Source organism: Pelophylax lessonae (assembly GCF_965119305.1).
Source record: "Pelophylax lessonae genome assembly, chromosome: 13".
In the NCBI taxonomy this organism is placed as follows: Eukaryota; Metazoa; Chordata; class Amphibia; order Anura; family Ranidae; genus Pelophylax; species Pelophylax lessonae.
Window position 1 is genome coordinate 188,798,228 of NC_138780.1, and position 15,591 is coordinate 188,813,818.

Genomic DNA, 15,591 nt, shown 5'->3' on the forward strand with positions numbered 1-15,591 from the left:
TGCCAAATAAAAAGATATGTAAGAAAGACACATCAGAAATCAGAGGCGTAACTAGAACCTTCAGGGCCGATGCAAGAAACCATGAAGGGTCCCCCCGAACCCCTGGCCGGGGCCCTTCCCTTCAAGCCCGGGGCTCTTCCCACTGATCCTGGGGCCCTTTACTCCGCTTGCGGGGTCCTTTATTGCGGTCCCACAGTGGGTCCCTTTCACAAGTTTTGCAGTGGGCCCCCTTCCTGCCATCTTGGGGCCTCCCCATGGTGGTGGAATGCCAGGGCCCGGTTGCAAGTGTGACCTTTGCGATCCTGGAAGTTCACCCACTGGTGTCAGTAGTTTTTATTTTTTGGTATTTTAATTGTATTATTTTTTATCATTTTATTTTATTTTTTTTACAATGTCACTGACTATGACTCTGTCCATTTAGAGAAGCAAGGAGCTGGTAAATTACATATTTACCGACCCCTTCCTGGTTCTCTATTGTTACACATCCCCTGCAGCAGCCGGCAGGAAAGGGGAGGGATCACAGTGGGGGGGGGGAACCAGGGGAGCACACAGGGGCCCAGAGACAGCAGAACACAAGTGAACTGGATAGGAGGAGTGGCGGGGGCAGCATACAGAGGAACCAATCTCCTCCATTTTCCTCCTGCAGCTACAGGAGGAAAAAAGAGGACAGTGATTTCTCTACATGCTGCCCCCGCCGCCCCTCCTATCCAATGCTGGGCCCCCTGGAGCATTGGGCCCGGTTGCAATCGCAACCCCTGCAACCCCTGTAGTTACGCCCCTGTCAGAAGTGAAGGGGAACATCAAGTCGGCTCAACGGCTCAATGGCTATCGCCCATAGCATGACTCAAGCAAACCACCAGTATATGAGAAATTATGGATAGTGTCAATTAGAGAAAACAGGTTGAGGTAAGAGAAACATCATGGTACAGTCCGACGTGTATTCAGCAAATGAACCAAACATGGAAAGTATAAAAGATAACAATACAGCATGGACATCAAAATGGTCAGTGTGCAAATAACTTGATGTGGTGTTAATACGGCAAATTAACTGGAAAAAAAAGACAAAATGAAAGAAATCAGAAAGAAGAAGGGGAAAAAAGGGGAAAATAAGGGGAGGGGAGGGAAGGAAAAGAGGGGAAACAAGAAAGTGGAGGGAGGGGAAGAGCTGGGATGATACACTGGGTAGCCGGTTCACACTACCACGACTCAAAGTCGCCCCGACTTTGGGCGACTTTGAAGTCGCCCGTGCAGCACGACTTCATCGCGGCTTGCAAACGACTTCTCATAATAGAAGTCAATGCAAGTCGCTCCGCCTTTGCCCAGAAGTAGAGCTGGAACCTTTTTCTAAGTCGGAGCGACTTGAATCGCTCTGATTAAAACGGTTCCATTGCAGAGAATGGAGCTCTACTTGTCAGGCTACCAAGTCACCTGACAAGTCGGAGTAGTGTGAACCGGCTCTAAACTTAGTAGGATCCATGGGTTCAGGAGGGGCACCACAATAATAGTTATAAGGCTCAAAGAAGGCACTGATATGAGAAATTGGGGAGAGCAATATCTCAGTTGGATATCTATTTACTCGGCGTAATATCTTTCACATTATACAAAAAAATTGGACTAACTTTACTGCTTTGTTTTTTTTTTTTTTTTTTTAATTCATTAAAGTGTGTTTCTTCCAAAAAATTGCGTATGAAAGACCGCTGTGCAAATACCATGTGACATAAAATATTGCAACGATTGCCATTTTATTCTCTAGGGTCTCTGCTATATATATATATATATATATATATATATATATATATATATATATATATATATACAGTATCTCACAAAAGTGAGTACAGCCCTCTCATTTTTGTAAATATTTTATTATATTTTTTAATGTGACAACACTGAAGAAATGACACTTTGCTACAATGTAAAGTAGTGAGTGTACAGCTTGTATAACAGTGTAAATTTTCTTTTCCTTTTAAAATAACTCAACACACAGCCATTAATGTATAACCTGCTGGCAACAAAAATGAGTACACCCCTAACTGAAAATGTCCAAATTGGGCCCAATTAGCCATTTTCCCTCCCGGTGTCATGTGTCCTTTGTCACGCATGCGCATTAGGTCTCCCCTACCTGGCTGATGTCGGCAGGGTAGACCTAATGCGCATGCGCTGCAATGGCTACGCACGGGCATTAGAACTCCTCATAGGAAAGCATTATTAAATTCTTTCCTATGGGGATTCCGGAGACGCTGGAGCCCTCAGCCCTCACAGCATAGTGTGACTTGCTGTGTAGGCGCTCAGGCGGCACAGCATGAGGAATGCCTGTGCGGCGCTGCACCGGCCTGCGGTCCATACTGATTCGGGGTGCAGCAGGATGCCGGTGCCCCCTGCTAAGTTGCATCCTAGGCGGCTGCCTAGGTCGCCTTACAGCTAGCGCCGGGCCCTGGTGACAGGTCCTCTTTATGGAGGGATCGGGGGTCTAAAAGACCCAAAACCCCTCCTCTACACTTCAAAGTATTCAAAATGCCGAAATTGGCATTTTTGAATACTGAAATTTTATTGAAATCAGCGCCATTGGCAGCCGAGTAAACTAGAAGTGACGTTGTGAAGTCGCTTCAGGATTACATGATCGGAGACCCGGTCAAAGCCGAATTTGGGTTTGTTTGGGAGTCTCACCAGTCGGCGGACGTGCCAGCTGGTTGCTCGGTTGTACTCCCGGTGGGACGGGAGACTCGCCACATAAGGCGACGGGAGGAAGGGGGGGGGCACCCCCTCCTGCTTGCAGGGATAACGGCCGAGCGGCTGCTGAGCCGCATTGGCTATTATCTCCTAAAAGCCGACCACCGGCTCTAAAGAACGGTACCGGGGTGATGCCTGCAGCTGCAATCACTTCTCCGAGCCCACGTACAGGTATGTTGGTTTGCGGGAAGTAGTTAACAGAAGTCTGTGCAAGTCGCAATGAAATCACCAAAAAGTAGCACAAGAAACCTTTTTCATATTCGCTGCAACATGAGTCACGCCAATGAACGGTTCTATTGCCGGCAATGGGGTGCGACCTGTTGAAACTGTCAAATCACATGACAAATCACACCGGTGTGAACCAGGGCTTATAGCATAGTTGTCAACATTTGAAAAAAATTTCCAGGGACAATTGCAGCACAGCTAACAATTACTTACCCCACCCACTTCCCTGAAGCTCCACCCACTCCGCATAATTAATCTCCGCCTACTTATCATTAGATTATAGGGTCTACTCAATATAGAGAGAATTACAGGAGATTGAAAAGGGAATTTCAAACTTAAGGCCAAAGTAGCAGAGTTGGAATAATTCTCCCATTCAGCTGCACTACTTCTGCCTAAAGTTTAAGTGCCGGTTCACACTGTTCCGACTTGTCAGACGACTTGGTCGCATGACAAGTCGCGGACCGCGCCTTGCAATTGGAACCGTTCTAATAGGAGCGACTCAAGTCGCTCCGACTTAGAAAAAGGTTCCTGCACTAGTTTTGGACAAAGTCGGAGCGACTTACATTGACTTCCATTATGTGAAGTCCGTGCAAGTCGTGTCGAAGTTGCGGTGCATGGCGACTTCATTAACCGCTTGCCAACCGCCGCATGACTATTTACGGCGGCGGTCAGCCCCTCACAGGCAAAGAGACGTAGGACTACGTCACAAGCCTGTGAGCCTCTAGGGGGCGAGCGCGCGCTGCCGGAGGTGCGCTCCGCCCCCGCTCGCTCCCTAAGCAGTCCGCGCGTGTGACTGGCGGACCCGATGTCCGCCGGTCACTCGCGATCTCTCCGTGGAGAGTGAGAAAGGCAGGCGGCTGATGTAAACACAGCCGCCTGTCACTCTCCCCTGTGTAAGAACAGAGATCATACGATCCTGCTATGTAGGATCGTATGTCTCTGTTGTTACACCACTAGCCACACCCCTTTACAGTTAGAATCACGCCCCTAGGGACACACTTAACCCCTTGATCACCAATAAAGTAAACCCCTTGCCTGCCAGTGTCATTTTTACAGTAACAGTTCATATGTATAGCACTGATTACTGCAGTAATGTCACTGGTACCCCCAAAAGTGTCAAAAATGTCAGTCAAGGGTCCGATCTGTCCGCCGCAATGTCGCAGTCCCGCAAAAAAATCGCAGATCGCCGCCATTACTCGTTAAAAAAAAAAAACACCAAAAATGACAAAAATCTTTCCCTTAGTTAGTAAATGCAATACATTTTGTGCAAACCAATCAAAATCCACTTATTGCGATTTTTCTTTTTTACCAAACATAGGTAGCAGAAAACAAATTGGCCAAAAATGTTAAAAAAACTGATTTTTACATTTCTTTTGGGGAATTTCATATAAAAAAATTTGAAAAATATTGTTATTTTTTCAAAAATGTCGCTCTTTTTTTGTTTATAGCGCAAAAAGTAAAAATCGTACAGGTGATCAAATACCACCAAAAGAAAGCTCTGTTTGTGGGAAAAAAAAGGACGTCAATTTCATTTGGGTACAGCGTCGCATGACCGCGCAATTGTCCATTAAAGTCACGCAGTGCCGAATCGCAAAATAGGGCCTGGTCAGGAAGGGGGTAAAATCTTCCGGGTCTTAAGTGGTTAAGTCGCCCCGAAGTCGTGTCGCCATAGTGTGAACCGACACTAAAATTCTCATCACAATTCCCTACAATTCTAAAGTGTCAAATGTGCTCAAATATGACCGTACAAAAAAATTTAATATGTAAATATAAATAAAGTGCAAGGTGTTAATTAATAAGTACAATAAAACCTAATTATAGTATCTGGTATAATTCGTTTTTAATGGCACCTGGCGGCGCCTTTACGTAACTGCGCATGCGCCCGCCCAAGCTTGTACGAGCTTTCCCCAGCCCAGCAGGTGTCGGAACGGCGCATGCTCAGTTACGATGTCGGCCCATGATGTCGGGCCGCAACCATTTTTTTTTTTTACGGGCACAGCTGCCCGTAACGGCATTTACGGGCAGCCCGATTAACAGGCGCTTGCCGGGACAATGTAAATTACCGGGGACAGGCTCCTATTTGCCGGGACTGTCCCTGCAAAAACGGGACAGTTGGCAAGTATGTTATAGTATAACTACAGGCAAATTTATTTATTTTTGAAGTTTTGGATAGAAGGCATAGAGATTAGAACGCTTGACAGTTTTTATTGCTGTCTGTGCCCCCCGTTAGGCCCCGTTCACACTTGTGCGACCTAAAAGTCATGCGATTTTGACTGGAAGCAATGCCTGTGTAATATTGAGGTCTTTGGACCTCAAAACGCATCAAAATCAACCCAATGTAGTGCAGGGACTGCTTTGAAGTCGTTGTGACTTAAAGTCGCACAGATATGAACGGCGCTCGTTGGAAATCACGAAGTATGACTTGTCGTGCGACTTTGCAGTTGTAAGTCACAGATGTGTGAAAGGGGCCTTAGGGAGAGTCAGCCTCACTAATTGTCCTTTTTACCATTGGCATGCGTGCTTATAGAGGGCGTGACCAGAGGCGATGATTGGCACATGATGTTGAGTAGCTGGTTGTGGGGCGGAGATTGACAGGCTGTTGGCCATGCGTTCTTATAGAGGGCGTGGCCAGAGGCGATGATTGGCACTTGATGTAGTTGGGTAGCTGTTTACGGGGCAGTGATTGACAGGCTGTTGGCCATGCATTCTTATAGAGGGCGTGGCCAGAGGCGTTGACTGGCACATGATGTTGCGGGGCGGAGATTGACAGGCTGAGGCTGTTGGCCATGCGTTCTTATAGAGGGTGTGGCCAGAGGCGTTGATTGGCACATGATGTTGAGTAGCTGATTGCGGTGGCGGTGATTGACAGGCTTTTGGCCATGCGTTCTTATAGAGGGCGTGGCCAGAGGCGTTGATTGGCACTTGATGTTGCGGGGCAGTGATTGACAGGCTGTTGGCCATGCATTCTTATAGAGGGTGTGGCCAGAGGCGATGATTGGCACATGATGTTGAGTAGCTGGTTGCGGGGCGGAGATTGACAGGCTGTTGGCCATGCGTTCTTATAGAGGGCGTGGCCAGAGGCGTTGATTGGCACTTGATGTTGCGGGGCAGTGATTGACAGGCTGTTGGCCATGCGTTCTTATAGAGGGCGTGGCCAGAGGCGATGATTGGCACTTGATGTAGTTGGGTAGCTGTTTACGGGGCAGTGATTGAAAGGCTGTTGGCCATGCATTCTTATAGAGGGCGTGGCCAGAGGCGTTGATTGGCACATGATGTTGCGGGGCAGTGATTGACAGGCTGTTGGCCATGCATTCTTATAGAGGGCGTGGCCAGAGGCAATGATTGGCGCACAATGTTGAGTAGCTGGTTGCGGGGCGGAGATTGACAGGCTGTTGGCACATGAAGGCGTGGTTATAGCCGATGATTGGCACGCGACTTTGCTAAGCTTGTGGCGGGGGGGCGGGATCAGGCGCGGTGATTGACAGGCCGCCGGTCAAGTATTCTTTTAGAAGGCGTGGCCCACAGGCGTGTTATTGCAGAAGGCGTGGCCAGCTACCAGAATGAGGAATAGCTAGGCGGGACTTCCCATAACCTGCAGTTCGTCCTCCACTCCGCCGGATGTCGCTGTCACGTGATCGCTAGACCGGAAGTCTCGGTTGCTCTGAACAGCTGGTGGGGGCCTGGTGACCGGAGGAGCCATGGAGATCGGGACCGAGATCAGCCGAAAAATCCGGGTGTGTGACTGAATGTACCCTGCAACCTTGTCTGTGACCTCCCTGGCTATTGGTTTCACCTTGTAATGACACCTCACCCCCCCCTCAGCACTTTTTACACCCACTTCCTGTCCACTCGTGGCTCCACAGTATTTGTCAGGGCAGATTTCCTGATGGTGACCACAGTGGGCCATGTCTGACCACTTGGGCTCCATTGGAAGCCAGAGTGACAACGCTGGGACCAACTGGGAGGCAGGGACAGGGCGTTGTCACCTTATAACAGGAAGTGCCTGGGCAGGGACATCGACGCATGCGCTCTGAAGGAGCGGCCGCCTGTCCTGTTTCTTCAGAGCCCTGCGCCGCGACCGTCGGCTCCCGCCGGAGTCCGCAGTCCGGGAAGGAAGACGGGTGAAGATGGATGCAGCAGGGACAACGAGGGCTTCATTTGGAGGGAAGTGTAACCTAATGTGCTAGTATACAATGCATACTAGCACATTATGCATTTACTTTGCAAGGACGAAAAAAACTAAAAAAAAAGAGAGTTTACTTCCTCTTTAAAGAAAAATTCTAGGCCTGAGGATCACTTAAAGCGTAGCTCCACCTAAAAGGGAAAGCTGCTTCCCCCTCCCCCCCGCCACATTTGGCACACTTTGGGGGGGCGGGGGGGACGGACACCTGTCAAAACCAGGAATCCGTCCCACTTCTGGGGAGGATCACGGCAATCGTTGTCCGGTGATCTACAAAACACAGCACGGGTCCCAGAAGACAGCGGGGGGCCATTCAGTAAGTGCAGCGCGCCTCGCGCATGCGCAGTAGGAAACAGGCTGTAAAGCCGCAAGGCCTCACTTCCTGTTTCCCTTAGTCAAGATGCCGTCGCCGGCACCTGGAGTGGATGGACGGATCGGTTTGGAGTGCCGTCTTCGCAGGCTCCCTGTACAGGTAAGGCTACGTTCACATGTGGGCGTAGAGGATCACAGGCAGAATCACCGCGATCCGGACAGTGGCGGCCGGTGTGTTGGGGGCGCAGGGGCGCCGCCCCCCTATCCATGCGTCCGGCCCCCTAATCTGCATGCGGGGCGCCGGACGCATGGAGTTCAATGGGGTTTTTTTTTGTCACCTGATTAGAGCCAGAGGCTCTAATAGGCTTCAGAAGAGGGTGGACCCTCCCACCCATTGTGTGACAATAGCGAATGAAAATTCGCTATTGTCACACGGATCCTCCTCCTGGCCAATCAGGAAGCCAGTCTGAGACCCGTTCCTAATTTGCCTGAAAGACGAACAAATGCCATTGGCCGAGCCGCCGAGGAGGAGGAGGAGGAGGAGTGGGAGGACTCGAGACGCCGGGGGACTGAGGAGAAGCAACGGCTGCAGGTAAGTCTCTCTGCATTGATGGGGGCACGGCACGCTGGTCACTGCATTGAATGGGGGCACGCTGTGGTAACCCTGCATTGAATGGGGGCACGCTGTGGTAACCCTGCATTGAATGGGGGGCACGCTGTGGTAACCCTGCATTGAATGGGGGGCACGCTGTGGTAACCCTGCATTGAATGGGGGGCACGCTGTGGTAACCCTGCATTGAATGGGGGGCACGCTGTGGTAACCCTGCATTGAATGGGGGGCACGCTGTGGTAACCCTGCATTGAATGGGGGGCACGCTGTGGTAACCCTGCATTGAATGGGGGGCACGCTGTGGTAACCCTGCATTGAATGGGGGGCACGCTGTGGTAACCCTGCATTGAATGGGGGGCACGCTGTGGTAACCCTGCATTGAATGGGGGGCACGCTGTGGTAACCCTGCATTGAATGGGGGGCACGCTGTGGTAACCCTGCATTGAATGGGGGGCACGCTGTGGTAACCCTGCATTGAATGGGGGGCACGCTGTGGTAACCCTGCATTGAATGGGGGGCACGCTGTGGTAACCCTGCATTGAATGGGGGGCACGCTGTGGTAACCCTGCATTGAATGTGGGCACGCTGTGGTAACCCTGCATTGAATGTGGGCACGCTGTGGTAACCCTGCATTGAATGGGGGGCACGCTGTGGTAACCCTGCATTGAATGGGGGGCACGCTGTGGTAACCCTGCATTGAATGGGGGGCACGCTGTGGTAACCCTGCATTGAATGGGGGGCACGCTGTGGTAACCCTGCATTGAATGGGGGGCACGCTGTGGTAACCCTGCATTGAATGTGGGCACGCTGTGGTAACCCTGCATTGAATGGGGGGCACGCTGTGGTAACCCTGCATTGAATGGGGGGCACGCTGTGGTAACCCTGCATTGAATGGGGGGCACGCTGTGGTAACCCTGCATTGAATGGGGGGCACGCTGTGGTAACCCTGCTGCATTGAATGGGGGGCACGCTGTGGTAACCCTGCATTGAATGGGGGGCACGCTGTGGTAACCCTGCATTGAATGGGGGGCACGCTGTGGTAACCCTGCATTGAATGGGGGGCACGCTGTGGTAACCCTGCATTGAATGGGGGGCACGCTGTGGTAACCCTGCATTGAATGGGGGGCACGCTGTGGTAACCCTGCATTGAATGGGGGGCACGCTGTGGTAACCCTGCATTGAATGGGGGCACGCTGTGGTATCTCTGCATTGAAGGGGGGCACGCTGTGGTATCTCTGCATTGAATGGGGGGCACGCTGTGGTATCTCTGCATTGAATGGGGGGCACGCTGTGGTATCTCTGCATTAAATGGGGGGCACGCTGTGGTAACCCTGCATTGAATGGGGGCACGCTGTGGTAACCCTGCATTGAATGGGGGGCACGCTGTGGTAACCCTGCATTGAATGGGGGGCACGCTGTGGTAACCCTGCATTGAATGGGGGGCACGCTGTGGTAACCCTGCATTGAATGGGGGGCACGCTGTGGTAACCCTGCATTGAATGGGGGGCACGCTGTGGTAACCCTGCATTGAATGGGGGGCACGCTGTGGTAACCCTGCATTGAATGGGGGGCACGCTGTGGTAACCCTGCATTGAATGTGGGCACGCTGTGGTAACCCTGCATTGAATGGGGGGCACGCTGTGGTAACCCTGCATTGAATGGGGGGCACGCTGTGGTAACCCTGCATTGAATGGGGGGCACGCTGTGGTAACCCTGCATTGAATGGGGGGCACGCTGTGGTAACCCTGCATTGAATGGGGGGCACGCTGTGGTAACCCTGCATTGAATGGGGGGCACGCTGTGGTAACCCTGCATTGAATGGGGGGCACGCTGTGGTAACCCTGCATTGAATGGGGGGCACGCTGTGGTAACCCTGCATTGAATGGGGGGCACGCTGTGGTAACCCTGCATTGAATGGGGGCACGCTGTGGTATCTCTGCATTGAAGGGGGGCACGCTGTGGTATCTCTGCATTGAATGGGGGGCACGCTGTGGTATCTCTGCATTGAATGGGGGGCACGCTGTGGTATCTCTGCATTAAATGGGGGGCACGCTGTGGTAACTCTGCATTGAATGGGGGCACGCTGTACTTTTGTGACCTCAAAGTCATGCAATTTTTTGCCACGTTTTTTGCCGCAAAGCAATTCCTATTAGATTTATTCTGTTTGCGCTCCCCCAAAAATTTTGAGCACCAGCCGCCACTGGATCCAGAATCATTGCAAATCGCAGGATGCCTGTGCGATGCCCCGTAATTTGCAATGGCACCCCAAACGCTGTGCAATGTTGTCGCAAATTCCACCTGCCGAACCGCGGTAACATCGCGTGAACATAATTGCAGGGCGCATGACGCACAAAAGAAGCTTTTGTACCTTTTTTGGGGCGTCATGCGTCCCGTGATTCTGTTTGCGCGATGTTGCAGCGATTCGGCTGGGGGAAATCGGGGCAACATCGCACAACCTTCGGGGTGCCATTGCAAATCATGGGCATCGCACAGGCGTCCCGCAATTTGCAATGATTCCGGATCGCTGGCAAAATTGCGGTGATTCTGCCCGTGATCCGCTACGCCCTCATGTGAAGTGCCCTCAAATCAAGGCCCCTTTCACAATTGTACGACCTGAAAGTCGCACGACTTTGCCGCGACTTGGTGCAATGCCTGTGTAATCCTGAGGTCTGTGGACCTCGAGTCGCATCAAAGTCAGACTAACGTAGTGCAGGGACTACTTTGAAGTCGCACAGATATGAACGGTACTCATTGGAAAACATGGGGTACGACTTGTCATGCGACTTTGCCGTCGCACGAGTGTAAAAGGGGCCTAAAAGTCAGCAGGAACATTATTTGTAGCTGCTGACTTTTCGTTTTTTTATTTTTTTTTACAGCTGAAACTTCAATTTAACCCCTTGCTGACAGGCTTTTTCTAAAATGTGTTGTTTACTAGTAAAAATCTGTATTTTTACCCCCAGAACCTACAAACAAAAGAAAAATGCATCCCCTTTAATTTCTCTGTATGTCTTCAGACTGGTTCGTTGCACTTTCCTTGTGGTGTTAAAAATCTTGCTGCATTTTTTTTTTTTAGTTAAACGCACAAAAATACGCATCACGCTGTTGAAATGCATCAATAACGCACCAGTGTTATGTTTTTGATTAACATGACCTGTGAAAAACAAACCACGACCATGGTAAAATCCACGTAAATTTGTGGTAAAATTGCCGCAAATTCACAGTAAATCTCGGGCAAAATGGAGGGCATTTTCAGTGCCATTATCGGGACTTTTTTCTCTTATCGGGGGTCTTAATTCGGTGCATCGCTAGTTTAACCACTTCTGGACCGGGCCTTTTCCTGACATTTGTTGTTTACAAGTAAAATCGGTACTTTTTTTGCTAGAAAATTACTTAGAACTAGTGATCAATCGATATCGGATTTTCATTGCCGATACCGATATTCTGGACATTGAATATCGATATCGGCTGATATTTTTGTACATTTAAAAAATGTTTTATTTTTACACTTGACAGGTACTCTTGTGGAGGGATCCGGGGGTCTAAAAGACACCAAACCCCTCCTCTGCACTTAAAAGCTTTTAAAACAGCCAAGTTTGGTTGTTTTGAATGCTGTCATTTTTTTGAATCTGGCGCCGAGTACCCGGAAGTGATGTCATGACATCACTTCCGGGTTTTTACATGGAGACCCGATCAGAGCCGAATGCATCTTTGAACGGGTCTTCTCTTCGGCGGCCGTGCAGGCTGGTTTCCTGGGTCTCCAGGAAGGCGGCGGGAGGGGGGGGGGGCATCCCCTCCCGCTCCTTGTAATGATAGCCGAGCGAATTTTCAGCCACGTCAGTTGTCCTTACAAGACAGCCGACTGTCAGCTATGGACGCCGGTACCGGGGTGATGCCTCTAGCTGCAGACATCACTCCGGTACAGCACTTTCCCGAAATATCGGTCACCGGGGCCAATTCCGATACATCGGGGAAAGTGCATATCGGCAATCGGTCGATCCCTACTTGGAACCCCCAAACTATATATATATATATATACACACACACACACACACACACACACCCCCTTGCGAATATTCGGCCCCCTTGAACTTTGCGACCTTTTGCCACATTTCAGGCTTCAAACATAAAGATATAAAACTGTAATTTTTGGTGAAGAATCAACAACAAGTGGGACACAATCATGAAGTGGAATGAAATTTATTGGATATTTCAAACTTTAACAAATCAAAAAACTGAAAAATTGGGCGTGCAAAATTATTCAGCCCCTTTACTTTCAGTGCAGCAAACTCTCTCCAGAAGTTCAGTGAGGATCTCTGAATGATCCAATGTTGACCTAAATGACTAATGATGATAAATAGAATCCACCTGTGTGTAATCAAGTCTCCGTATAAATGCACCTGCACTGTGATAGTCTCAGAGGTCCGCTTAAAGCTCAGAGAGCATCATGAAGAACAAGGAACACACCAGGCAGGTCCGAGATACTGTTGTGGAGAAGTTTAAAGTCGGATTTGGATACAAAAAGATTTCTCAAGCTTTAAACATCCCAAGGAGCACTGTGCAAGCGATGATATTGAAATGGAAGGAGTATCAGACCACTGCAAATCTACGCAGACCTGGCCGTCCCTCTAAACTTTCAGCTCATACAAGGAGAAGACTGATCAGAGATGCAGCCAAGAGGCCCATGATCACTCTGGATGAACTGCAGAGATCTACAGCTGAGGTGGGAGACTCTGTCCATAGGACAACAATCAGTCGTATACTGCACAAATCTGGCCTTTATGGAAGAGTGGCAAGAAGAAAGACATTTCTTAAAGATATCCATAAAAAGTGTTGTTTAAAGTTTGCCACAAGCCACCTGGGAGACACACCAAACATGTGGAAGAAGGTGCTCTGGTCAGATGAAACCAAAATCAAACTTTTTGGCAACAATGCAAAACGTTATGTTTGGCGTAAAAGCAACACAGCTCATCACCCTGAACACACCATCCCCACTGTCAAACATGGTGGTGGCAGCATCATGGTTTGGGCCTGCTTTTCTTCAGCAGAGACAGGGAAGATGGTTAAAATTGATGGGAAGATGGATGGAGCCAAATACAGGACCATTCTGGAAGAAAACCTGATGGAGTCTGCAAAAGACCTGAGACTGGGACGGAGATTTGTCTTCCAACAGGACAATGATCCAAAACATAAAGCAAAATCTACAATGGAATGGTTCACAAATAAACATATCCAGGTGTTAGAATGGCCAAGTCAAAGTCCAGACCTGAATCCAATTGAGTATCTGTGGAAAGAACTGAAAACTGCTGTTCACAAACGCTCTCCATCCAACCTCACTGAGCTCGAGCTGTTTTGCAAGGAGGAATGGGCAAAAATTTCAGTCTCTCGATGTGCAAAACTGATAGAGACATACCCCAAGCGACTTACAGCTGTAATCGCAGCAAAAGGTGGCGCTGCAAAGTATTAACTTAAGGGGGCTGAATAATTTTGCACGCCCAATTTTTCAGTTTTTTATTTGTTAAAAAAGTTTGAAATATCCGATAAATTTCGTTCCACTTCATGATTGTGTCCCACTTGTTGTTGATTCTTCACAAAAAAAATTAGTTTTATATCTTTATGTTTGAAGCCTGAAATGTGGCAAAAGGTCAAAGTTCAAGGGGGCCGAATACTTTCGCAAGGCACTGTATATATTGATGAGACCCTACAGAATAAAATGGAGATGGTTACAATACAACACTGTATTTGCGCAGTGGTTTTACAAACACAATCTTTTTGGAAAAATTACACTTTTTTTTTTTAAATTAAAATAGGAAAACAGTAAAGTTAGTCTAATTTTTGAAGGTGAAAGATAATGTTACGCCGAGTAAATAGATACCCAACATGTCATGCTTCACAATTGCGCACGCTCGTGGAATGGTGACAAACATTGGTACTAAAAAATCTCCATAGGCGCCGCTTTAAAAATTTCTACAGGTTACCAGTTTAGAGTTAGAGGAGGTCTAGGTTAGAATTATCTAACGATCGCAGCGATACCTCACGTGTGGTTTTTAACACCATTCATATATGTGGGCCCGGCTTGCATATGCGTTCGTTTCTCCGAGCTCGGAGAAACAGGGTGCTTTACAATTTTTTTTTCTTATTTATTTTACTTCTACACTGTCCCTTTTTTTTTTTTTTTTTTTTTTTTTGATCACTTATACCTATTGCAAGGAATGTAAACATCCCTTGTAATAGAAATAAGCAGGGCAGGTCCTCTTTAATGTGAGATCTGGGGTCAAAAAGACTTCACATCTCACATCTACACTTCAAAAAAAAAAAGCGGAAGTGACATCTGACGTCGCTCCGGTCCTCCAAGGCCATAGAGTGGAGAGGGAGCCATCTTGCCCTCACTCGACATCCTGCCCAGGACCAGAAAGGACCGGATCATTTTCTCTACTACTGACAGCTCCAGTAAGCTGAGAAAATAACCAGGAAGCGGCGGGATGGGGGGGGGGGGGGCACCTCTCCCGCCGCCCATAAAAGTGATCCCGCAGCGAATCCGCCGCTGGGACAACTTTTATGTGAAAGAGGATCACCGGCCTAGGCAATCTGAGCAGAAGTGAGAGCAGGTACTCCCCACCCTCCGAGGTGGTAGAAGGGGCGGGGGGGGGGGGGGGGGCAGAAGAGCAGAATGTCCCCTTTTGGGTGAAGTTCTGCTTTAAGGTGTGAGTGGATCGGCTCACACAGGACTGTCGTGCCCCTGCATTGAGTTATAGATTGATTATTATTATGGATACATTGGATGATTATTATTATGGATACATTGGATGATTATTATTATGGATACATTGGATGATTATTATTATGGATACATTGGATGATTATTGATACTTTTTACAGTTCTGGATACATTGTAAATTTTCCCGTCTTTCTCTATAACTTCTCACCATTTTCTTCCTGACAGACGGCGATAAAGGGGAAGCTGCAGGAGCTGGGAGCGTATGTGGGTGAGTCCTTCCTATCAGCTCTCCTCCCAGAGGAGCTTACACTCTATTCTCACTGTCACACACACACACACCCCCTTAGTAGGGCTAAGCTTCTCAGAATAACGATTGTAAAGATTTTTTTTATTAGAAAATAACAATTGGCATGTGCCAGAGCCACCTATCACGGCCCAGAGTACACAGACAGCAAGCAAAAAAAAATGCTATATCTGCTTCTATTTTGCTTTCCTTGCCCCCCCCCCCCCCTTCATTGACATGATAATGACATTTCCATTCCAAACCTCTCAGGTTTGGTTACCTAACTTATTTTAAACTTTGTGCTTCTCTATGCAATGCAGGCAGATCGTGGCTGGTGGGAGGGGCAGGCAGGGTGCTGTACATCGCTTCTGAACACATCACAGCACCCTGCCTCAGATAAGAAGTGGGTGGTGAAGCGCAGACTTTTCTTTTGCTTGCTGTTCTGTTACTCTACCAGTCATTGTACTGTATCGTTTTTGAATTATGGAAGGAGCCTAGCCAGGGTGGACATAAATACCCTATGTAGATAGTGTCAC

The 15,591-nt window shown here is 48.8% G+C and overlaps 1 protein-coding gene across 3 annotated transcripts in view; it reads left to right on the forward strand.

The window, feature by feature from the left end:
- The first annotated feature begins 6,585 nt into the window (after positions 1 to 6,585).
- Positions 6,586 to 15,591, forward strand: part of ZC3H14 (zinc finger CCCH-type containing 14) — a 64,853-nt gene continuing 55,847 nt past the window's right edge. For all 3 annotated transcript variants that reach the window (XM_082275317.1, XM_082275319.1, XM_082275318.1), the window contains exons 1-2: positions 6,586 to 6,689; positions 14,998 to 15,040. In XM_082275317.1, coding sequence (XP_082131443.1) covers positions 6,654 to 6,689; positions 14,998 to 15,040 — 79 coding nt within the window. In that variant the 5' untranslated portion in view covers positions 6,586 to 6,653. The remainder of the gene's footprint in view (positions 6,690 to 14,997; positions 15,041 to 15,591) is intronic.